General features: G+C 42.7%; 2 protein-coding genes and 1 long non-coding RNA gene across 3 annotated transcripts; 1 reads left to right on the forward strand and 2 right to left on the reverse strand.

Moving 5' to 3' along the window:
* Positions 1-456: 456 nt before the first annotated feature.
* UXT (ubiquitously expressed prefoldin like chaperone) lies at positions 457-8,667 on the reverse strand. Its single transcript, XM_032330200.1, has 7 exons — positions 8,567-8,667; positions 8,282-8,388; positions 7,203-7,284; positions 6,996-7,063; positions 6,612-6,719; positions 776-839; positions 457-556 (listed from the first exon to the last, which is right to left on the reverse strand). The coding sequence occupies exons 2-7, from the start codon at positions 8,377-8,379 to the stop codon at positions 503-505; spliced, it is 474 nt and encodes a 157-aa protein (XP_032186091.1). The 5' UTR covers positions 8,380-8,388; positions 8,567-8,667; the 3' UTR covers positions 457-502.
* On the forward strand, positions 8,387-20,016 carry LOC116582612. Its single transcript, XR_004282472.1, has 3 exons — positions 8,387-8,790; positions 11,186-12,418; positions 19,632-20,016. It is a non-coding gene; the product is annotated as an uncharacterized LOC116582612 (long non-coding RNA).
* A 1,311-nt stretch (positions 20,017-21,327) lies between these two features.
* On the reverse strand, positions 21,328-22,090 carry LOC116582239 (40S ribosomal protein SA-like). The gene has a single exon (XM_032329690.1). The coding sequence runs from the start codon at positions 22,088-22,090 to the stop codon at positions 21,404-21,406; it is 687 nt and encodes a 228-aa protein (XP_032185581.1). The 3' UTR covers positions 21,328-21,403.
* Positions 22,091-24,424: the final 2,334 nt, after the last annotated feature.

Genomic DNA, 24,424 nt, shown 5'->3' on the forward strand with positions numbered 1-24,424 from the left:
TTGGTGGAACCTAGAACTATTTAGAAGCGGGGCGAGGCCAAAGTTGGGCCGAGGCGAGCGTGGGTGTAACGTAAGACACCCCAGTCACGATTGAGGTGGGGGAGAAGGATAAACCTTTGGGCCAGGAGGGAAAGTCTGATTGTCTTGGTTACAAACCTCCACCCTGAATCGGCCCATTCTCTAAGACAAGTTAAGAGTTATGTCCAGGAAAAGAAATAGAAAAAAGAGAAGGTCAGGTGGGAGGCCCAGGTTGCCAAGACAACGGAAGAGAGGGCAGAGTGGAAAGCCAAGTGGCAAATGTTGCCAGGCAACAGGCTGGAGGCGGGACTTCAAGGTTACTTTATAGGTTCCACACAGAGACTATATCTCTAGGGCTCCTGGTAACTTTGTGCTTTAGAAACAGGGCACCTTCAGCAAACAGCAGGGGTTGAGGTAGGGAAAAAAGGGCCATGTGACTCAAAGGCATTCAGGCTCTTTAATGTCTGAGGAAGCGGGGAAGAAGTCAATGGTGAGGTGTCTCCGGGAAATTCTGCAGGCCTTGTAGTTCTCTAAGCCCCTGAAAAAGAGGACAGAAGGCACTGAGCAGAGACTGGGTCTGGGCCTCCACACAGGCTTGCTGTGACCTCCCCTCCCTCAGAGCCAGCCTGGCTCCAGCTTGGCTTCAGCTTAGAGAGAAAGATGGTCCTTCCAGTCCCTGGCTCTCTCCCTTCCTCAGGTCACAGCACCCTGAACACATCTGGAGACAGAGTCTAAGAGTGGGCTGAGCTGCTCTCACCTCTAGTAACATGTGGATATGGGCCTTGATATTCATGGAGTCCTTGGTGAGGCTGTCGCTGAGCCTGGAGAAAAGAAACAAGAAAGAGCGAAGTGGGCCCCACTTAACGCTCATGAGAATGATGCTTCCACATCACTTCGAGAACTACCTACCTCCTGTGACAGGTGGTAGGACACGTTGCTGCCTGACCTGCTCCTGTGCACAAACGCCTAGCCACCCTCTGGACTGCACTAACTCGGAGACATTTACTGAATCCATACTCTATGCCAGGCAATTTTAGGTACTGGGGAGAGAACAGCAAACACAACAGACAAAAATCTCGGTCTTCCAGAGCTCGAGCTCTCATTAAGAGGGACGAATGATAGAGTAACACCAAGAATATGTTGGATGGTTGTAAGCAGAATGAAAAAGTTAAATGATGGGAGAGGATACGGAGTGCAGGAGTGGGGCCTGCTAATTCTGAGGGTACTTACAAACGGCTGCACTGAGAAGCACTTGAGTCAAGACTTAAACACGTGAATCATGTGGACAGATGGAAGATGAAAGTCCCAGACACAAGGGCCAGCACATGGCAAGATGCTGAGGTGGGGGTGTACGTGGCATGTCTGAAGCACAGCAAAGAGGCTGGTGTGGCTGAAGAAGAATAAGTGAAGGGGGTGTGGTAGGAGGTGAGGTCAGAGAGGTAAGCTGGGCAGGCAGATCAGGTGAAAGCCACAAGGCTCTGACTTTTACTCTAAGTGAGATGGGAGCCAAGGGAAGCTTGTAATCAGAGAAGGGATGTGAACTGACAAAGTTGGGTGGGTTTTTTTTTTTAAGATTTTATTTATTTATTTGAGAGAGAGTGCATGAGCAGGGGGAGGGGCAGAGGGAGAGAAGGAAGCAGACCACCCACTACACAGGGAGCCCGATGTGGGACTCGTTCCCAGGACACTGAGATCATGACCCGAGCTGAAGGCAGACGCTTAACCCACTGAACCACCAGGGGCTCTGCTGACTAGGGTTTCGGTGGATCCACCTGGTTGCAGTATGGAGAACTGGGGATAAGGAGAGCTAGTGTGGAAGCCGAAGTCCAGTGAGAAGGCTACTGTAATAGCCTAGGTGAGAGAGGGAGACTCAGACCACTGTCAGCAGCTGAGGTGATCAGTGACTGGATTTGGAATATATTCTGAAGGCAGAATCAACAGGATTTACCAAACGGTTGGATGTCAGGTATGAGAGAAAGAGAGAGAGAGAGAGAGACGACTCACGAAGGATGCTCAGGCCTAAGCAACTGCAAAGCTGGAATTGCCGGAAACCACTCTGGCCCGTGACTGTTGAGTACAGAAACCAGTCAGTTCCTTATATCTTCTGGGCTGACTGGGATCAGTCTCACCCAAAAGAATCCTAATTGATAGAAAGGATCAAGGAAGGCCCTTCTGAAGAATGAAGAATGAGTAAGTAATATAGTAAGATAGGGTCTTTTCCTCAAAAAGGCCAAGATGCAGGAAAGAGCAGTCAGGAAGTCAGAGTGTTAGGAATTAAGTGAATGGTGGAAGGAAAGTGGTATGAGAGGAGGTCCGAGGGGTAGGAAGTGGCTGGATCGTGCAGGGTCTTGAAACTGTGATAAGGAATGTATATTTTATTTTGCTGAACTATCCATCAAAGTAGAAATCAGTTTTAGGCAAACTAGATAAGGAAAGTAGAAGGTAACAACACAGAAGATTAAATTGGGGGGAAAAATACAGCACTATGAACCCGTTTATGTATCACTATCTCCCAAATTTATATTTTCAGTCCAGACCCCTCTCCTGAACTCCAGCCTTGGGAGTTTTAACTACATCTTCAAAAACTCCACTTCAGCGTTTAATAAGCACCTCATACTTAACGGGTCTAGGCTGAACTCCTGGGTCTTTCTCTCTAAATCTGCTCTTTCTCTATCATCTCCCTCTCAGATAATGGCAGCTCCCTGCGTTCTATTTAAAATTACAACCGCCCGGGGTGCCTGGTTGGCTCAGTGGGTTAAAGCCTCTGCCTTCAGCCCGGGTCATGATCCCAGGGTCCTGGGATCGAGCCCCACATCGTGCTCTCTGCTCAGCAGGGAGCATGCTTCCCCCTCTCTCTGCCTGCCTCTCTGCCTGCTTGTGATCTCTGTCAAATAAATAAATAGAATTTTTAAAAAAATTACAACCACCCCATCCTAGGCAGTGTTTCATTTCCTTTTTAAATTTTTTTAAAGATTTATTTATTTGAGAGAGAGAGAGTGGAGGAGGGGCAAAGGGAGAGGGAGAGAGACAAACCTCAAGCAGACTCCCCACTGAGCACAAAGCCCGACGTGGGGCTTGGTCCCAGGACCCTGAGATCATGATCGGAGCTGAAATCAAGAGTGGGGCAGCTTATCCGACTGAGCCACCCAGGCACCCATCCCTTTTTTAATTATTAAAGTATAACTGACATGTAACATTAGTTTCAAGGGAACAACATAATGATTCGGTATTTGTATACACTGTGAAGGGATCATCACAATAAGACTAATTGGTAATGGTCATCATACAAAAAAATCATCATACAAAAAAATTTTTCCCAGGCAATGTTTCTTCTCTTTGTTCCCTGCTGTTCTCTGTAGCACTGCCAACCTGTGACATACTACATCATTTACTTATTTTTTATTGTCTGGCTCCCCTGCCTAGAATGTAAGCTATGTAAGGGCAGAGAACAGAGACTGGTCTGCTTTGTTCCCTGCTGTATCTCCAGGATGCAAACTGTGTGTGGCCCATAGTATGCACCAAAGTATATTGAATGAATGACTGAATGGCTACTCCATGCAAAGGTGCCTGAAGTCCTCAGGAGACGGTTGAATATATGTTTAAAGACAAGAAACCAGTGAAGCATGGTATTTTTACCAGAGAGCAAGAATGCTTTCAAGAATATCAGGGTTACTACTCAAAGAACAGAGTAATGAAACTGATCAGCTTCTAAGGGCAATAGGAACATCCATAAAGAGAACAAAATTAATGGTACAAGCCTGGTCTAGGAAAGGCTGTGAGCTGCAACACTTTTTAAAAAGGAGGGAAATACAAAGTCCACCAAAGGCTAGTTGTAACACAAATGAGAGATGTTTAGTTTTTTGCTACTGTTTCAATATGTAAGGCAGTGTTAACAGTCAAATGGTTACTGTCTCTTCTCTCTCTTTTTAAAAAGATTTTATTTTTAAGCAGTCTCTACACCCAGTGTGGGACTTGAACCCACAACCCTGGGATTAAGAGTCACATGTTCCACCTACTGAGCCCAGCAGGTGCCCTTAATCTGTCTCTTCTACAGTTACACGTTTGTGGACGTGTACTCTTTTCTGTGTAATCAGGAAAGAATACACACACAGACCTGATCCTCCCACTCCCCAAAGAAATATGCTAAAAATAAGGACTGACCGTCTTTTTGGCTGCATACAATAACCTGAAAGAAAGTTAGTTCCAAGTGTGTCCCAAGGAACAAAGTATTTTTTAAAAAGATTTTTAAAAATTTATTTGACAGACAGAGAGCACTAGTAGGCAGAGAGGCAGGCAGAGAAAGAGGGGGAAGCAGGCTCCCCGCAAAAGCAGAGAGCCCGATGTGGGACTTAATCCCAGGACTCCAGGATCACGACCCAAGCTGAAGGCAGAGGCTAAACCCAGTGAGCCACCCAGGCGCCCAGAACAAAGTATTTTAAAGAGGACAGCGAGCTACCCAGACTCAAATCTTCATCTCCTAGAAAGATTAAGCTTCTAGGAAGCCCTCCTAATTATAATAAAATAATAAGAGAGCGAATCACATTTCTCATGACACTAGTAAACCAGATAAATATATCAAAAAGACAGACAAGGGGGGCAGGCACTGACCATGTAAATATATTTTTGGTAAATACATCAAGTCTCAAAATATTAAAATCTCGGGGCGCCTGAGTGGCTCAGTTGGTTAAGCAACTGCCTTCAGCTCAGGTCATGATCCTGAAGTCCCCGGATTGAGTCCCGCATCAGGCTCCCTGCTTATTGAGAGTCTGCTTCTCCCTCTGACCCTCCCCCTTCTCAAGCTCTCTCTCTCTCATTCTCTCTCTCAAATAAAAAAAAAAATCTTAAAAAAAATTAAAATCTCTATCTGAAAGTATCAGAAGTCCTGTCACAGAACAGGAAAGTTTTGTTATAAAAAATGGATGTGGCCTAAATGACCACTAGTTCAGAACTTGTGGTCCATTGGCCACGATGAGACCACGTGGTTGGTCTCATGTTGGCCCATGAGAGCAGGCCCCTTGACCCCCTCACCAACTGGTCTGATCACTGAGATTTATAAATCTCAGCAGATCTGAGGCTCTTTCGGGTCTACTAACACTGAAACCTTGGAGTGGTTTGAAAAGAGAAGAATTACTAAAACCCTGAGAGAGACAAGTCTGGAAGAAATGAATGTAGGAAAAATTTCCTACCCAAGTCTGGAAGAAATGAATGTAGGAAAAATTTAACCATTTTAGATAAGTGATATTCACTCTTGTAAGATGGTATTCATCTAAGTATATTGCTCGGTGTTCCCTCTCCTGGCATGTTTGCCTCTCTTAGCAATTCTGCAAATGTGGCAGTCACATGTGGTCCCCTTGCCAGAAATAGCCCCACGGCTTGTTCACACAACCGAGAGACTCAAATGTCATTTCCCCCTGGAAAGCCTTCCCTAGCTACATTTCAAACCTCTCATCCACACTCCCAATTTCCCTTCCCTGCACAAAGCCTTAAACTCAACTGGAGCTCACACTTTCTCCCCACATTACCTTCCCCTCCACCACCAGAGATCTGCTTCAATCCCCCCCTTCCATCTGGTTCCGGCATACCCTTTTAAATTCATTCAATAAACATAGAATGCCTACTGAATGCTATGTACTACTCTGGTCTCTTGAAGGTATAGACAATCTATTCCCCTTAATGGGCGAAGGCAATGGATTTTAGAAAGAACTAAATTATACAGTAAACATTAAGAGGTCATAAGTAGAACAAGAGAGAGGAATGAGCAGTGCCAGGGGTTGCAATTTTTTTTTAAAGATTTTACCCAGAGAGAGAGAGAGAGAGAGATAAAGTGAGTGGGGAGGGGCAGAGGGAGAGGGAAAGAATTTCCAAGCAGACTTCCCGCTGAGTCCAGAGCTTGATGTGGGGCACTGTCTCACGACCCCGAGATCATGACTTGAGCTGAAACCAAGAGTCGGATGCTCAACTAACTGAGCTACCCAGGCACCCCCAGAGGTTGCAATTTTCAAGTTAGGTTACAGAAGGCTTCACTGAGGAGGTGACATTTAAGAAAGACTCAAACTGAGGAGAAAAGAAGCCATGTATGCACTTTGGAAAAGTGTGTTATTGGCAGAGAGCACAGCCACTGCAGTCACCCTCAGGTGGGATCATTCTGAGGGTGTTTCAAGAAGCCCGGGAAGGTCAGTGTGGTGAGAGTACAGTGAATGAGCAGGAAAATTAGTAGGAGGTGAATTCAGAGGTAATTTGTCTCGCTGTTACTGATTTATAGGCCAAAACCTCCTGGATCTGGTCAAAATTAGACCTTCAAGGAACCCTTCTGTCTTGTTCACTGCTACCTCCCCACTGCCAAGTACAGAGCCTGACACAGAACAGAGAGCCAACAAATGTGGTGAACGAACAATACAAAGACCATTTATTTATTGAGTGGTTACTATGTGCTATACTTGGGGCTAAGCTTTGTTTCTCCACTTCCCTCAGCCCTAGCCCTGAGGAGGAGGGGAAATGGCCCCTGAAGTCTCATCCCAGGGAGCCATGGGGAAAGGGAAAAGGGTGTTGCAAATGATGGTATTTTAGACACTATCCTCATAGGATGGACTTACTCTGTGAGGAGATTGCTCTTACGATCAATGAACTTGAGAGCTTCTGCCAGTGTCAACTCCAGGAAAAAACCATATCCAAGGGCCACATAGATTCGTGAAGTGTCTGAGCTGAGGAAACAATCATTAGAGGAAGTGGGGGAAGTCCTTATCACTGTTTAGCATACCATATAGCCTACTAAAGATTTTTTTTTTCAGTCCACTCCTCCCACCTTACCCAAACTGGAGCTCTGGGAAGGCGGGGATTTTGTCCTATTTGATTCACTGTCATATCCCCAGCACCCAGCGCAACGTCTGGTACATAGCAAGTACTCAAAAAAATATTTGTTGAATGAAGGAAGGGGGAAGCTGAGCCCTGTGGGCTCAGAGGGGCAGGTAGACACTCACACAACTGTGTCAACGAAGAAGTTACAGCCCAAATCCACCTGCATATATAACTCCGAGGGCTTAGCTTCCTGTGAGGCCAGGGAAAAAGAGGTAGGGGTCAGTGGTCAACTTTCAGGTCAGCTGACAGATTTTGGTCTGGGGTCTCTCCTCCCATCCCCCTCCCTTGCCCACACACACCAAAATGGTACCTAACCTTGGTGTTTTTACCTGAAGTCGCTCAATGACATTTCTCAGTTGAAGGTATTTGGCCAGCTGCTCATATACCTTGTCGCGATGGTCCAGCACTTTTCTGATGGGGCAAGAGGACAACAGTGACCAAAGGGAAGCCCTGGCCCTTTCAGAATACCTCAATTTATCACCGAGACCCTCATGTTGCCATGCTCTAAAGAAGCATTTCAGTGCAGAAGTTAAGATTTGAATTGTGGGTCAGACTGCCTGGGTTTGAACCAGGCTCCCCTTTTTTACTAGCTGTGTGACTTTGGCAATTAAATAACCTCTTTAGGATTCAATTTCCCTATCTATAGGAAAGGGATCACAAGTATTACCTCAGAGGCATTAGGAGAATTAAACGAGTGTTTACTACAAAGTACTTATAGGAGTGCCTAACCAAATAGTAAGCCCTATGTATGTATTAGCTACTATTTATTAGTTCTATTATCACACTCTACTCCCAATACCTCCCTCCAATCAGAATGTCCATTCTAAAAAAGAAAAAAAAAGTGTCCCATTCTCACTGTGAAAAAAAAAAAAATCTTCCATCCCTTTTAGGATGTTCATTATCCTACTTTTGGACACTCTACTTCTTGCTCAGATTAATAATGATAGTAATAATTTTCATACTCACTGAGCCCGTAGTATCCATGTTAAATCCTTTACAAGCACTGAACACATTAAAAACTCAAAACCACCCCATCAAGAAGGTTCCATCAATTTTCCCATTTCACAGATAAGAAAAGTGAGGCAATGAAAGGCGAGTCAGGGTACAACGTCTTCACACGGATGGCGAAATGGCCATGGATTCGAACCTGAGAACTCCCGCTTTGGACTCTAGCTCAACCTGTAAGTGAGATGGGAGGCCGCTCTTGCGCGGACGCACCCTCTACTAAGACCGCCACCTCCCAGCCCAAGTCGCACCCCGGATGTCGCCCCTCCTTCTCGCCGGATCCGCGCACGGGGTCGGACGCCAAACGCCTCCCCCACCAATCAGAAGGCTAGGCCCTGACTTCGAACGCCCCGCCCCCCACGTGGAACGTTCCACACGCCAGGCCCTCCACGCTGTCACTCACCGCAGGTCCCGCTGTAGCACGTCACAGATGAAGGCCTCGTAGCGCAGCACTTTCTCCCCCGTGGCTTCCAGCGCCCGCCGTTTAGGGGGCGTCGCCATGATGGGCTCCTGAGGAATCGGGAGGGGGTAGACCACGCTGACCACTCTGTTTACCCTCCGGCACAGTACATCTGCACCCTCTCAACAGCGGGAGTGGGCTCGTCTGGCTCCTGCCAGGGGGTTCTGCCTTCTGCCCCTCCCAACACTGGAACTCGGCCACCCAGGGACACCCAAACGCGGCCCTCACCTTAGAGCCGCCGGCAATAAGAACCGTTTCTATAAACCGTGGCTTCCGGGTGGCGCGGGAGAATGACGTATGACAAGGGCGCTGGCCAACCAAATAGTCAGGTGGGGAAGGCGGTTCTAAAGGGCTGAACGCGGAGGAGAGAAGGGCGGGGCTTCAGGGAATCCGAAGAGAGTACGCGCGACCGCAGAGCGTGGGAACAGGGAGACGTGCGGAGCCTCTGGGGAGTAAGTGGCTCGCGGGGGCGGACTTTATTGGGATCTGGCAGGTTTTGCGCGAGGCGGGTCGCGCAGGTAGAGGTAAAGAAAGTAAATCGTTTAGTATTTAAAAGTCAGAGCTTTGAAAGCAGGCGGGCAAAAATTGATTATGGTTCTGGTTTGTAAAAGGGAGTGTACCTCCCTGTGAACTATCGCTGTGATTTTGATTTTTCAGGCGGGAGATTTGGGTTTGACTCCCGGTAATAGGAAAGAATGTGAGCATTAAAAAAAAAAAATTTAAACGGAGACAGATTTTCTGAAACTCGTCTTCGATAACTCCAGTTTTGCAGTTTGCAATCCATAACTAAGTTTCAAGCAGATACCGACAACACACTATGTCTATTACCTCGTTTAAGAAAAGCGGCGACTGGAGGGTCGCTGAAGTCCTCTGCTCAAGATCGCTCAAGTCCTCTGCTCAAGTGCTCTGTTCTGTAGTTAGAAATAGTTCCTATGTCATTATTTAAATATGTAAACTTTTTATTTATTTGTACGCACTCAAGTTAATGAATTTATTTTCCCATGTTAGATTTTCAAATAATAGCATCAAACCCAGGAAGTGGAGGCTGAGTCTGAAGGGAGAACCCAGATGGCCAGATCCCTCAAATGCTGTTCCGCTTATAGGGCCTAGAGAACACCTTTCTACCAGGAAGTCTTCTCAGATAATTTGTGTGTTTCCCATGTAAAATCAAGTTTTTCTTTCAAATGCTCAAAACCTAAGCAAGTCAAGCTTTTCTTTGCCCTTAGAACAAGATGCTTGTAAAGGAAACGTGATTTTTTAAAATGTGGTTTTTTTTTTTAAATCTCATGTTTCAGGGGCGTCTGGGGGGCTCTGTGGGTTAAGCCTCTGCCTTTGGCTCAGGTCATGAGCTCAAGGTCCTGGGATTGAGCCCTGCATCGGGCTCTCTGCTCAGTAGGGAGCTTGCCAACCCCCCGCCCCAACCCTCTCTGCCTGCCTCTCTGCCTACTTGTGATCTCTCTCTCTGTGTCAAATAAATAAATAAAATCTTTTAAAAAATCTTCTCATGTTTCATATAGTTAGAATTACATTTGGTATGACCAAAACAGACACCAGGTAGGTAGACAAGTATTATTGAGTTAATCTATACCATTTTCCTGTGGGGAAAAAAGAGTGTTATGTTTATTATCTTTATTTAACACAAAAGAACACAGAATTCTGATGAGCTGGAGATGAGTCCGTGCAAGCCTATTAACTTATATTTCACAACAACATTTTTAACTTTTTTTTTTAAAGATTCTATTTATTTAAGAGAGAGGGAGGGAGACAGAGAGAGAGCACCAGCAGGGGGAGGTGCAGAGGGAGAAGGAGACTCTCAGCTGAGCAGGGAGCCCAACTTGGGCTCATGATCTGGGAGTCATGACCCTGGGATCATGACCTGAGCTCAAGGCAGATGCCGAACCACCTAGGTGCCCTCATTTTTTACCTTCTAAAACCATGTACCCAACTTTATTTTTACATTTTAAAACTACAGAGAAGTTGGCAGTGCATAGAGCCTGCATTTAGACTCAACAAATGTTAATATTTGACCGCATTTGCTTTCTCTCTTTTTGAGCCACACGATAATTGACATGGCTTCATCACATTCCATGTTTTGGATGGCCTCAGATTTTTGAGCCACTCCTCTGTTATTGGATGTTTGGATGTGTCCCAATTTTTTTCATTGTTATAATCCAGGATGGAATAAGTCTTTGCTTTCAGATTTTTGTGTACCACCGTGATTATTTCCTTGTAATAAATTTCTAGACGTAGAATTATTGATCTAAAGGAGGTCACTGCATTGACAATCAAGCATTAACAATGATACACATATTCCCAATAACAAACTTGCTCATCTAAGCTCTGCATCGAGGGTTTCTGACCCTTTTTTTTACAGCCTGAAATCTAAGAACATGGTTTTCCCTATTTTAAATGCTTGAAAAAGTAAAAAGAAGAATATTTTGTGATGTTTGAAGAGTACATAAAGTTCAGACTTTAGTGTCAAATAGTAAAGTTTTATTGGAACACAGCTATACTCAATTGCTTATTTATTGTCTGTGGATGCTTTCGTGCTTGTTATTGGCAAAGTAGTTGCCAAAGAGACCAGATAGCCCGAAGATCCTGAAGTATTTACTATCTGGACTTTAATAGGAGAGGTTTTCCAGCCCCAATCATGTCATATCTGTACAACTCTGCCAGTCACCAGTACATACGTTGGTACTCTAAGCATGTGGGCCTCCCAAGCTTCCACTGGTGACCTCTTACCTGGCTCATGGGTGGGCGTTTCCAGCCTGGTGCTTCTGGGAGAGGTGAGGCAGACCGTGTCAGACCGTGTCTCTCATCTCCATTTGTATTTTCTCTCTCTCCCAGCCAGCTTCCTACCCACAGGGAAGGAAGAGCAAGAAATGACTGAGGCCCAGCTGAGTTAGAGCTTATGTATTCATTTACTCCCTATTTTATTTTCCACTGGATACTTGGAACCTGGTAAGAATACATCTCATAAAATTGAAAAATAAAGGGAGGATCACAAAAAACACAAACAGATAGAAAATTGACATCAAGGAAAATTGGGATGTTGGTATGAAATTCACTTGTGTGCTTGTGAATTTGTCTCTGATCTTTCTACAACAATAGCAAAAGGGGAAATGGAGTCAGTTACATTATTTGTATCGTCCACGAGGAAAACATGCCAGTTCATCAGCAGAAGGAAATATTTCATGCCATTCTCCAGGAAACAATAAAATTAGAACTCTCCCTTACTTCCTACACTAAAATAAATGCCAGGTGGATTAAAGATTTAAATATAAAAATGGAACCATCAGTGCGTGAGAAGGAAAAAATGGTAAAGTATTTATTATCTTAGACTGAAATCCTTTGTAGTGATGCCATAAAATTCTGAAGTCGTGAAAGTATTGATACACTGTGTTCATAAAATTACTGGATGCTCCATTAACCTTAAAAACCTTAAAGCCAAATGGCAAGTTGCAAAGAAAAATTTGCAACAGATGCAATCAATAACGTGCTCCTGCAAATCAATATAAAAGCCCACCAGTTTAAAAGAAACAGGACAGAGACAATTCATAGATACGCAGATCACTTCTAAATATGTGACAATATGTTCATCCTCAGTCATAGTGAAATGCCAAAGAAAACCTGTGAAATGCTGTTTTTCATGTATCAAGTTGGAAAAGACCAGAAGGATATGTAATACACTGTTGGTGTCACAGGAAGAAGATACTGACATGGAATTAGAAGTGCAAGTGTATTGGGCACCTGTGAAAGCAAAGTGGGGAAGCAGGATTGAGCAGTGGGAGCTTCAGACCATGATGTCAACCTGACAGACTTGCCGCTAGCCCAACATAGAGCTCCAGAGCAAAGATTCACTGTTAGAGGAGTCCCACCTAGCCCTTTGAACCCCCTCATTGCTCAGTCATAGGCTGGAGACAGCCCTGAGAATAGCAGGCCCTTAGTGCTAAAGCTGAGATGAAGCCCAGCAGAGCTAACTGGAGTCTCTCAAGTAACCACACTTCTTACAGCCGGGCAATGAGTCCTTTCTAGAAGAGGAATCAGAGAGGCTCATCTCCATTTGGCTGGAGTTGACAGGTATGAGGGGAAGCCAATACTGGGGAGAAAATACAGAAATGGGACTTGAACTCACAATCCTGAGATCAAGACCTGGGCTGAAATCAAGAGTAGGATGCTTAACCGACTGAGCCACCCAGGTGCCCCTAAAAATAATGAACGTTTGATTTTATAAAGTAAAATATTTTGGATTACTGCCAAACCACCTTTGAAAACAAATTTGTTTATGGATGATACGAAAGGATTATTTAGAATCACAGGCATATAGTGCAATGATGATTGTGTATAATATATAGTAGAAATATATGCTTTCTGAACTATTATTAATTAGTCTGCTGAATTCATGCTAATCAGACTAAATTATGACTGTATCTTTATAACTTGATTCTAATAGATAATGGGCATAATTTAGTCAGGTACTATATAGAATGTTAGTAATGAAGCCATATATTTAATGTATGGAATTAAATATTCTAAACAATCCTCTGTGGTCTTTTTTCTGTAAAAGGATGAGAGAATAAATATTTTAGGCTTTGCAAACCATTAAAAGACATCAGGTAATGGAATGGATAAAAAAAGCAAGACCCATCATTTCAGACCAAAGACATCTGCACATTGGAATTGAGGGGATGGAGAAACATTGCTCATGCAAATGGATGTCAAAAAAAGCAGGGGATGCATCTGGGTGGCTCAGTCAGTTAAACATCTGCCTTCAGTTCAGGGTCCTGGGATTGAGCCCCACACCGGGCTCCCTTCTTCCTCCTCTGTTTCTCCCCCATGCTCATGTTCTCTCTCTCTCTCCCTCCCTCCTCTCTCAAGTAAATAAATAAAATCCTTATTTTTTATTATTTTTAAATTTATTTTTATTATGTTATCTTAGTCACCATAGAGTACATCATTAGTTTTTTTTAACGATTTTTTATTATTTTTTTAAATAAACATATAATGTATTATTAGCCCCAGGGGTACAGGTCTGTGAATTGCCAGGTTTACACACTTCACAGCACTCACCATAGCACATACCCTCCCCAATGTCCATAACCCCACCACCCTCTCCCTACCCACCTCCCCCCCGGCCACCTTCAGTTTGTTTCGTGACATTAAGAGTCTTATAGTTTGTCTCCCTCCCGATCCCATCTTGTTTCATTTATTCTTTTCCTACCTCCAAACCCCCCACGTTGCATCTCCACTTCCTCATATCAGGGAGATCATATGATAGTTGTCTTTCTCCGATTGACTTTCGCTAAGCATAAATACCCTCTAGTTCCATCCATATCGTCGCAAATGGCATGATTTCACTTCTTTTGATGTCTGCATAGTATTCCATTGTATATATTATACCACACCTTCTTTATCTATTCATATGTTGATGGACATCTAGGTTCTTTCCATAGGTTGGCTATTGTGGACATTGCTACTATAAACATTTGGGTGCGCGTGCCCCTTTGGATCACTACGTTTGTATCTTTAGGGTAAATACCCAGTAATGCAGTTGCTGGGTTGTTAGGTAGCTCTATTTTCAGCTTTTTGATGAATCTCCATGCTGTTTTCTATAGTGGTTGCACCAGCTTGCATTCTCACCAATAGTGTGGGTTGTGGGTTCCCCTTTCTCTGCATCCTCGCCAGCATCTGTCATTTCCGGACTTGTGAATTTTAGCCATTCTGACTGGTGTGAGGTGGGATCTCATTGTGGTTTTGATTTGTATTTCCCTGATGCCAAGTAGTGTGGAGCACTTTTTCATGTGTCTGTTGGCCATCTGGATGTCTTCTTTGCAGAAATGTCTGCTCATGTCCTCTGTCCATTTCTTGATTGGATTATTTGTTCTTTGGGTTTTGAGTTTGCTAAGCTCTTTATAGATTTTGGATACTAGCCCTTTATCTGATATGTGGTTTGCAAATATCTTCTCCCATTCTGTCAGTTGTCTTTTGGTTTTCTTAACTGTTTCCTTTGCTGTGCAAGCTTTTGATCTTGATGAAGTCCCAATAGTTCATTTTTGCCCTTGCTTCCTTTGCCTTTGATGATGTTCCTAGGAAGAAGTTGCTGTGGCTGAGGTCGAAGAGGTTGCTGCCTGTGTTCTCCTTAAGGATTTTGATGGATTCCTTTCCCACATTGAAGTACATCATTAGTTTTTGATGTGGTGTTCCATGATTCATTGTTTGCATATAACACCTAGTGCTCCAGGCAATACATGCTCACTTTAATACCCATCACCGGGGTAACCACTTCCCCCAGCCCCCTCCCCTCTAAAACCCTCAGTTTGTTTCTCAGAGTCCATAGTCTTTCATGGTTCACCTGTCCCTCCGATTCCCTCCCCCTTCATTTTCCCTTTCCTTCTCCTAATGTCCTCCATGCTATTCCTTATGTTCCACAAATGAAAACAAGTTCCAAAAGAAAGCTGGGGTTGCAATCCTTACTTTGGACAAAATAGACTTTTTTAAAAGACTCAACAAGAGACAAAGAGGGACACTTTATACTTAATAAGGGAACAATCCAACAAGAAGATATAACTATTACAAATATTTATGCACCCAACTTGGGAGCACCCAAATACATAAAACAGTTAATAACAAAAGTAAAGGAACTAATCAACCAGAATACAATAATAGTAGAGGACTTTAACATCCCACTTATATCAATGGACAGATCATCCAAACAGAAAATAAAAAAAGGAAACAATGGCTTTGAGTGACACACTCAGGTGGATATAACAGGTACATTCAGAACATTCCATTCTAAAACAGCAGAATACACATTCTTTTCAAATGTACATGGAACATTTCCCAGAATAGGTCACATATCAGCCCACAAAACCAGTCTTAACATTTTTCTAGATATGTCTCCTAAAACAAGGGAAATAAAAGCAAAAATAAACTATTAGGACTACGTCAAACAAAAAACATCCATACAGCAAAGGAAATAACCAATAAAACTAAAAGACAACCCACTGAATGGGAGGAAATACTTGCAAATGATTCGATAATCAGTTAGTATTTAAAATATATAATGATTTATAAAACTCCACACCAAAAAACCCCACCAAATAATCCAATTAAAAATAAGCAGAAGAGGGCGCCTGGGTGGCTCAGTGGGTTAAGCCGCTGCCTTCGGCTCAGGTCATGATCCCAGGGTCCTGGGATCGAGTCCCGCATCGGGCTCTCTGCTCAGCAGGGAGCCTGCTTCCTCCTCTCTCTCTGCCTGCCCCTCTGTCTACTTGTAATCTCTGTCTGTCAAATAAACAAATAAAATCTTAAAAAAAAATAAGCAGAAGAGATGAACAGACATTTCTCCAAAGAAGACATATAAATGGCCAACAGACACATGAAAAGATGCTCAACATCACTTACTAGTAGGGAAATGCAAATCAAAACTACAATATCACCGCATCCCTGTCAGAATGACTCAAATCAACACAAGAAAAAAGTGTTGGCAGGGATGTGGAGGAAAATGAACGCACACTGTAGGTGGGAATGCAATTCTGATGCAGTCACTGTGGCAAACAGTATGGAGGTTCGTCAAGAATTAAAAATAGAACTACTCTATGATCCAGTAATCAGCCTACTGGGTATTTACCTAAAAGATACAAAAACACTAATTCAAAGGGATGTATGCGTTCCTAAATTTATTGCAGCATTATTTATAATAACCAAACTATGGAAGCAGCCCAAGTGTCCACAGATAGAGGAATGGATAAAGTGGTATACACACACACACACACACACACACACACACACTCATGTGCGCACATGCATGCACACACAATGGAATAGTATTCAGCCATAAAAAGAATGAACTCTTGCCATTTGCAATGACGTGGATGGAGCTAGAGAGTATAATGCTAAGGGAAATAAGTCAGTCAGAGAAAGACAAATATGATTTCACTCCCATGTGGAATTTAGGAAAAAAACAAATGAACAAAGGAAAGAAACAAAAGACAAACCAAGAACCAGTCTCCTAATTATAGAGAACAAACTGATGGTTACCAGAGGGGAGGTAGGTGGGGGAATGGGTGACATAGGTGAAGGGGATTAAGAGTACACTTAAACTGATATGCATTGAGTAAATATGGAAGTGTTGAATCACCATATTGTACACCTAAAACATAACACTATATGTTTACTACACTTAAATTAAGATAAAAAATATAAACAAGTATCAATGTGAATCATGATGTCTTTTATGGTTAAAAAAGTAGTTATTTCCTAGCTCTGTTTATGGAAAAGACTTAGAAGCAATGGTCATTGCAGTGGCCTTGAGCATTCCCAGTATCTGGATGGGAGCCTATATATACCATTACTCACTAAAAGCAATCAGGGAGTGATTTTATGACTGTAAAAGGAAGTGTATAAAATTGTATCGGACCATCATGTTATTCCAGCTGGCTAGGAAGCTTTCAAAGACTACTATTGTCATGTCAAAATAACTCAGAAACCAACTAAAGAAGCTTCCACTGGTGAAAGATGGGACAATTTGAGCATCATTAGGGATAACTGCAATGGTTCAAAGCACATTAAATATGTTTAAATCCAGGATTTCATATTGATATAAAAACAACTCCTATGTCACATTTAGAAATGCTCATAAACCATTTCATTAATTTAAAATTTGCTTAAATACAGGGAAAGAATCAAACATTTATTCTGCTTTTTTGTATCATTTTTGATCAAAGCTAGCAGTTGATGAGAGAAAGCCTTTCTTCATAAAAGTACTTTTATAACAAGTGAAGAAGAGTGATAGAATATCATTATTTTGTAAACCATTGTGAGTTAGTGTTATTAGGCAATAACCACCAATTACTAATAAAATCACAAAAAATGACAGACAGCCTAACATCCCAACCTGAAGAAAGCACGTTGGTCACACCACCTCTGAAGCATAAATAACATAAATGACAAAAAATTGAATCAGAATCTTATCAATAGATCTACCCACCAATTGACCAGAAATGTAGAAAACAGAGGAACATATAAACTAATACTGTGGGGTGCGTTTGGAAATCCATTCCAAATACATTCATTGAAGGTCTTCAAAACTATCTCTTTTCATCAGCAAATACATACAAGGAGGGATAAAAGAGGTGGATAAGGAGTACATAAATTAAGAAATTTAAGAAATATATCAACCAACTATAACATGTGAGACTTATTTGCATCATGATTCAAACCATTCATTTAAAAATGTATAATACAAATGGGGACATTTGAACCCTAAGACACTTGCTGATAATCTGGGATTATAATTTTTTTAGGTGTGGTAATGATATTATTTTCAAAGGTGCCCTTATTTGGAGGAGTAACATAAAACCTAACTAAGAAGAAAGTATAGGGTGTCTGGAATTTGCTTTGAAATAATCCAGGGGAAAGAGGGCAGGGATATAGGGAAAAAAAGTTCATACCTTGTATTCGGCTGTTATGTGTCCAGTCATAACAGTTTCCTCTACTTTTTAATGAAATTGATTTTGTAAAGAATTCTGGTTATCAGGTCTAGTAGAATGTCCCATAACCTGGATTCAACTGACTTTTTTCATCATGGAGTCTTTGAATTTGTTTTTCCATTCTCGGTATTTCTTGTAAATGTGACCTAGCTCTGGATGCTGGATTAAATTTAAATTAATTTTTTTTTATCATGCTTCATGTGTGGTATCGTGGGCTTCCTATTGTCTTGTATTCTTGTTGATAGACATAATGTCTGTTATCCCATCTTTAGTGATGCTATGATGTTAATGTAGATTCAATGATATCAGCTAAGTTTTGAATTAATGTGAAATTGTTTACAATATTCTATACATCTTTTTTTTAAAGATTTTATTTATTTATTTGACAGAGAGAGAGATCGCAAGTAGGCGGAAAGCCAGGCAGGGGGCGGGGGGAAGCAGGCTCCCTGCTGAGCAAAGAGCCCCATGGGGCTCGATTCCAGGACCTTGAGGTCATGACATGAGCCGAAGGTAGAGGCTTTAACCCACTGAGCCACCCACGCACCTCTCTATACATTTTTAAAGTAAATGTTACATGTAGTTATTTCTCCCTTTTCATTTTATTTTCAGGTTGATTTTTCTCTCCCTTTGTTCAGAAGGAGCTCATTTTTCTTTAAATTTTTTTTAATGAGGGATAATCTCAAATATACATCAAAGTGGAGAAAATAGTACAATAACTCTGTCTTGCACTTACCGTTCAACTTCAACAAGTTTCAACCTTTTGCCAGTCTTTGAACTGAAATTTTTTTTAATCCCTCTCTCTCTCTGTCTCTCTCTGTCAAATAAATAAATAAAATCTTAAAAAAGAAAGAAAGAAAGAAAAGGAGGGGGTACCTGGGTGGCTCATTCGGTTGGGCTGGGCGTCTACCTTTGGCTTGGGTCGTGATGCCAGTGTCCTGGGACTGAGCCTCACACCAGGCTTCTTCCTTGGTGGGGAGCCTGTTTCTCTCTCTCTCTCTGCCTGCCACTCCTCCTGTTTATGCTCTCTCTCTCTCACAGTCTCTCTCTGTGTCAAGTAAGTAAATAAAATACCTTTTAAAAAAAGATAAAAATTCTTTAATTTGGAGTCATTTTAGATTTACAGAAAAGGTGCAAAGATAGTAGGAAGTGTTTCCGTATATCCCTTACCCAATTTCTCTCATTATTAAGATCTTGCATTTCCATGGTATTTTTCCAAAAATGAAATAATTATTCAACAGATGAATGGATAAAGAAGATGTGATACACCCACACACACAATGGAATATTACTCAGCCATCAGAAAGGATGAATACTTACCATTTACACTGATGTGGATGGAATTAGAGGGTATTGTGCTGTAAGTGAAATAAGTCCGTCAGAGAAAGACAATTATCGTATGGTTTTATTCATATGTGGAATATAAGAAACACGGCAGAAGACTGTAGGGGAAGGGAGGGAGAACTAAATGGGAGGTCATCAGAGAGGGACTCAAACCATGAGAGACTCTTAACTCTAGGAAACAAACAGGGTTGTTGGAGGGGAGGGGGTTGAGGGATGGGGGAACTGGGTGATGGTTATTAAGGAGAGCACATGATGGGATGAGCACTGGGTGTTATATGCAACTGATAAATTATTGAACCCTATATCTGAAACTAATGATGTACTATAAGTTGGCTAATTGAATTTAAAACGAAACAAAACAAAAGCAAATAAACCCAAACTGATACACTGCTAGTAACAAAACTCAAAACTTTATTTGGATTTCACCAGTTTTTTCCACTGATGTTCTTTTTCTGTTCTAGAATCCAGTCCAGGTACCATTCAGGATTTAGTTGTCATGTCTCCTCAGTCTCCTGTGGTCTGTGACAGATTCTCACTCCCTCCTTGTCTTTCATGATCTTGACAGCCTTGTGAAGTACTGGCCAGATGTCCTGTAGAATGTCCCCCAATCTGGGTATGTCTGACGCTTTTCTCTTGATTAGACTAGATTATGAGTATGAGGAAAGGGATAACAGTAAGAAGGTGTTTTGGGGTTTTTATGGGTTGTTTGGGTTTGTTTTTAGAAGTTTTATTTATTTATTTGATACAACAAAAGAGCAGGAGAGTGCCAGCAGTTGGAGCAGCAGAGGGAGAAGGAGAAGCAGGCCACCCACCGCAGAGAAGGGAGCCCCATGTGGGACTCGCTCCCAGTACCCAAGGATCACGCGTGGAGCAGAAGGCAGTCGTTTAACCAACTGAGCCACCCAGGATAGAGGATATTTTTTGCATGGTGACTCTTTAGACAGTTAGTGTCCTGCCCCCCCTTCATCTTTAAAGGAGACTCAAGTTCTGTCCTGTGCAGATGGGAAGGGTCAAGAACTATCTGGCTCCAGCACCTCTCAGTTAGGGCAAGTCAAAGTAGACCAACATCAAAAAAATCTCTCCTGATATTTTGTAAAACCATTACATTCTAGTTCTTTCTAATGCTTTGGGGATTTAGTTTTTTGTTTTTTGTTTTTTTTAGCAAATCAGGTCTCAATTTATAGTGCTCTGTGTGATGGTTATTTGTCTTTCTGCCCAGAAAGATATTTCTTTATCTTATCTGGCTCAGAATCAGTCCTGCCTCTCTATACCGATACTCTTGGACGCCTCACTTCCTCAGCCTGCTTTGTTTTTTAAACAGAGTTTAACACCACCCAGCATATAATTTGCAATCAGTCCAATTTCTGCCGTCCACCAATAGAATGTAAATTCTCCACTTTTGCTCTGGTTTGTGATCATTCACTGATGAATCCTCAGTGCTATGTATCGAGATAGTTGAATGGATTTAATAAATGAGTGAGCCAGAGATAGAGGCCTAAATGCAGGCCGGCCAGGGCGGGGGGCGGGGCGCTGGGCGCTGAAACACAGGTGTTTTGCCAGCAGGAGGAGCTCCAGGGTATGTGCGTGGAATGGAACCTTTCATTTGCTAGCCCTTTGCGGTGCACAGCGGAATTCTAGCCAACGCTTCTCCAACCCGTGCACCTGAAACCCCCGAGGATCTTTGTTTAGGATATTGCTCGTTTTTATTCAGGAGGTCTGGATTGGGACTCAAGATTCTTCATTTCTACCATGTTCCCAGATCACGCTGTTGGTTCGCACAGCACACGTGGATTAGCAACACTGTACGACTATCTCCCAGGTGTATTAAGGAATAATAATTCCAAAACTTAGTTTTTGTGTTTTTTTTTTTTTCCAGAGAAGCGTAGTGCTTGGGAGAGTTTAGGCTTTGGAGCCCTATCGACCTGCGTTCAAATCCCGACTCAGCCACTTTCCCACAGGTCATGTTAATAACCCTGTCTTAGGTTAATATCAACTCTGTGCCCAAGTTTCCCCAGCTATTACGTGGGAGAAATAATATGCAGTTAGCAGAATTATAAGAGTTAAATGGACAAATGCAGGTTAGTTCTCAGAGGGATCTCTAGCACATAGCGAGGTAATGGCACTTTAAAATAATATGAATATAGTAGAGTACTTGACTTTTTTTCGACTTTTACAAACTCTTTATTTTCCATCAACGTTATTTCCATTTTGTTTGCGTTTGTGGAAGAGCAGCTTAAGACCACTCAGTGGTTGTTCCAACCCATTCAGTGGCCCGAGCAGTGGGTGCTCCAGTCTTCAGAGGGAACTGCTGAGCAGACACAGAGGGCACCTGCGCGACTTCAGACCAGTCTGCAACTTCAGGCTGAGTAGCCGTGAACTCAGGAGCTGGAGCCATCCATTCACCCTGGAGTTCTTCCTTGGTCACAGCCTTTTCAGCACCGGCCTGCTCTTCCTTTTCAGTCTCTTCAGAATCTCTGTAGAAGTAGAGATCAGGCATGACCTCCCACGGGTGTTCATGGGAAATGGTACCACGCAGGCGCAGAACTTCCCTGGCCAGCATCCACCACAACAGACCCACAAAGCGAGCTCCCCTGTTGTTGCAAGGGATGACAATGTCCACATAGCGCAGAGGAGAGTCTGTGTTACACAGAGCAATGGTCGGCAGGTTAACATAAGACGTCTCTGTGAGAGGTTGGTGGTCAGCCCTGGGATCAGTAACCACGAGAAGTCTGGGCTCTCGGAAGGCTGCATGGATCTGGTTAGTGAATGTTCCAGGAGTGAAGCAGCCGGCAACAGGAGTGGCTCCAGTAGCAGCAGCAAATTTCAGCATAGCTCTCCGGCCAGTATTCCTGGAGTATTCTGTGAGAGGCTGGTGGTCAGCCCTGGGATCAGTAATCACCAGAAGTCCAAGAGGTTGCATTACTACTGGCTGATGATTGGTGGCAAAACAAGAGGACAGATACTACCACCTGATCAAGGTGGGGGGCGGCACGGAGAGGGGTATGAGTTTGACCTGACAGCTATATATTCTTTTTTTAAAATTATTATTAAAGCATTTTTTAAAATTTATTTTTAATTTATTTTCAGCATAACAGTATTCATTATTTTTTCACCACACCCAGTGCTCCATGCAATCTGTGCCCTCTATAATACCCACCACCTTGTACCCCAACCTCCCACCCACCCCCACTCCAAACCCCTCAGATTGTTTTTCAGAGTCCATAGTCTTTAATCTGGAACTGTTAATCTCTTCCTCATGGACAGCAAGATTCAGAGTCCTCTTTTCTGATGCTGAGTGAGACATGACTACCCTGAATTCTTTTTTTTTAATTAAAAAAACATTTAAGTTACTTTGTAATTTTTAAAAAGATTTTATTTATTTGTCAGAGAGAGAGAGTGCACAAGCAGGGAGAACAGCAGCAGAGGGAGAAGCAGGCTCCCCACTGTGCAAGGAGCCCAATGTGGGGATGGATCCCTTAGCCGACTGAGCCACCCAGAGGTCCATGGTTAATTTTTTAGTTGGGGGGGAGGGAGAGGAAGAGAGAGAGAAGCCTACCAACCTGAGAGCATGACCTGAGCCAAAATCAAGAGCTGGATGCTTATCTGACTGAGCCACCCAGGCATCCCTCCACTGTCCTGAATTCTTATGACAGCAGTGTGTGACTGTGTAGGGAGAAAGGAAGAGCTCAAAATTAGTATGTGGCAGCATCCAGGCTTATGACTGTGAAATGTGGGAAACCTGGGTTCTCTTGGCTCCACTGTCTCAGCAGCCCATCTCCTGAAAAAGACACAGGGGAGGAAATAATGATGTCTGGGTTGATGAAAAATCTGTGGCAAGTGAATAAGAATTTGATCTCTCTCCAAAAGGTAGACATCAGGTAGACATTTCTCTTTTGTCTGGCTGGGAGTTTCCTGAAACAGACTAAAGCAATCTCTGGCTGAATTCCTGACCATGTTTTGCCAGGTCTCTGGGTTCCTTGTGGGTAGGGAGGGACTACAAAGAAATGCTCCCATTCTTTCTCCTGAAAGAGCAGGACATCAACCATGCAAGCTCAGCTTAATCTCAGTGAGAGACCTATTTATGTTCTTTAAATTTAACACTTTCGTATGGGCTCTTAATCGATTTCTCTCTACTGGCAATTTCTGAGAAAAATTTCTTTTTGTTAACCTCAGTCTCAACTGTCATAGAGTCATTGTTAGTAAATTACCTAAAATGTCTCCACCTTATCCCTGTCATTGCCAATATGCCCATACAGCCTAGATTCTCCAAGTCGGTCTTTGCTCATGATTGTATTTTCCCCCCCAATATAGGTTCTGTATTCTGAATTTGGAAGAAATCTATATTGGCTACACTGACTTTTTTTTTGTGCATGACATCCCCATGACTTACTTATTTTATAACTGTAAGTTTATACCTTTTGACCCCTGCACTGACTTTTGAGTCTTCATCCTGGCATTTCTTTTTCCATGTTTTAAATGTTTGTCAGGTTTGTTTAAGATTGAGGCTCTACTTAAGCACCCAGGGTCAACCTCTCAGCAGGACTTATTTAGAAACCAGCCATGCAACGACCTGAACATGGTTAAGAATCACATGCAGTGATTCTTGGTCCTTTGCGTTAAGAGAATACTGGAAAGGCCCTGAATTAGAAAAATTCATCTTTGGCTGCTCCCCCCCTGACCCCTGCCCCCGTCAAAATCCAGGTGCTTATTCCTGGAGCCTGTGAATGTTACCTTAGATGGCAAAAGAAAGAAAGAAAGAAAGAAAGAAAGAAAGAAAGAGAGAAAGAAAGATAGAAGGAAAGAAAGAAAGGAAGGAAGGAAGGAAGGAAGGAGAAAAGAAAGAAAAGACTTCGGAGATGTGATTAAGTTAAGAATCTTGGGATGGAGAGAATATACTGGATTATCCCTGTGCACCCTAAATGTAATGACCAATGCCTTTATATGAGGGAAGGTGAGGGAGATTTAACTACAGAAGAGGTGAAGGTGACGTGATGACAGAAGCAGGCATTGAAGATGGAGGATGGGTCTGCAAGCCAAGGTATACAGGCAGCCACTACAAGCTGGAAAAGGTAAGAAAATGGGTTCTCCCCTCAGAACCTCCAGAAAGAATGGGCCATGCCAAAACCTTGATTTTAGCCCCAGTCAAACCAACTTCAGACTACTGACCTCCACAACTGTAAGGTAATCAATTTGTGTTGTTTTAAGCCACTAAGTTTGTGGTAATTTGTGAAAGAGGCAACAGGAAACTAATACA

The sequence above is a fragment of the Mustela erminea genome, chromosome X (genome assembly GCF_009829155.1).
Source record: "Mustela erminea isolate mMusErm1 chromosome X, mMusErm1.Pri, whole genome shotgun sequence".
Classification (NCBI taxonomy): Eukaryota; Metazoa; Chordata; class Mammalia; order Carnivora; family Mustelidae; genus Mustela; species Mustela erminea.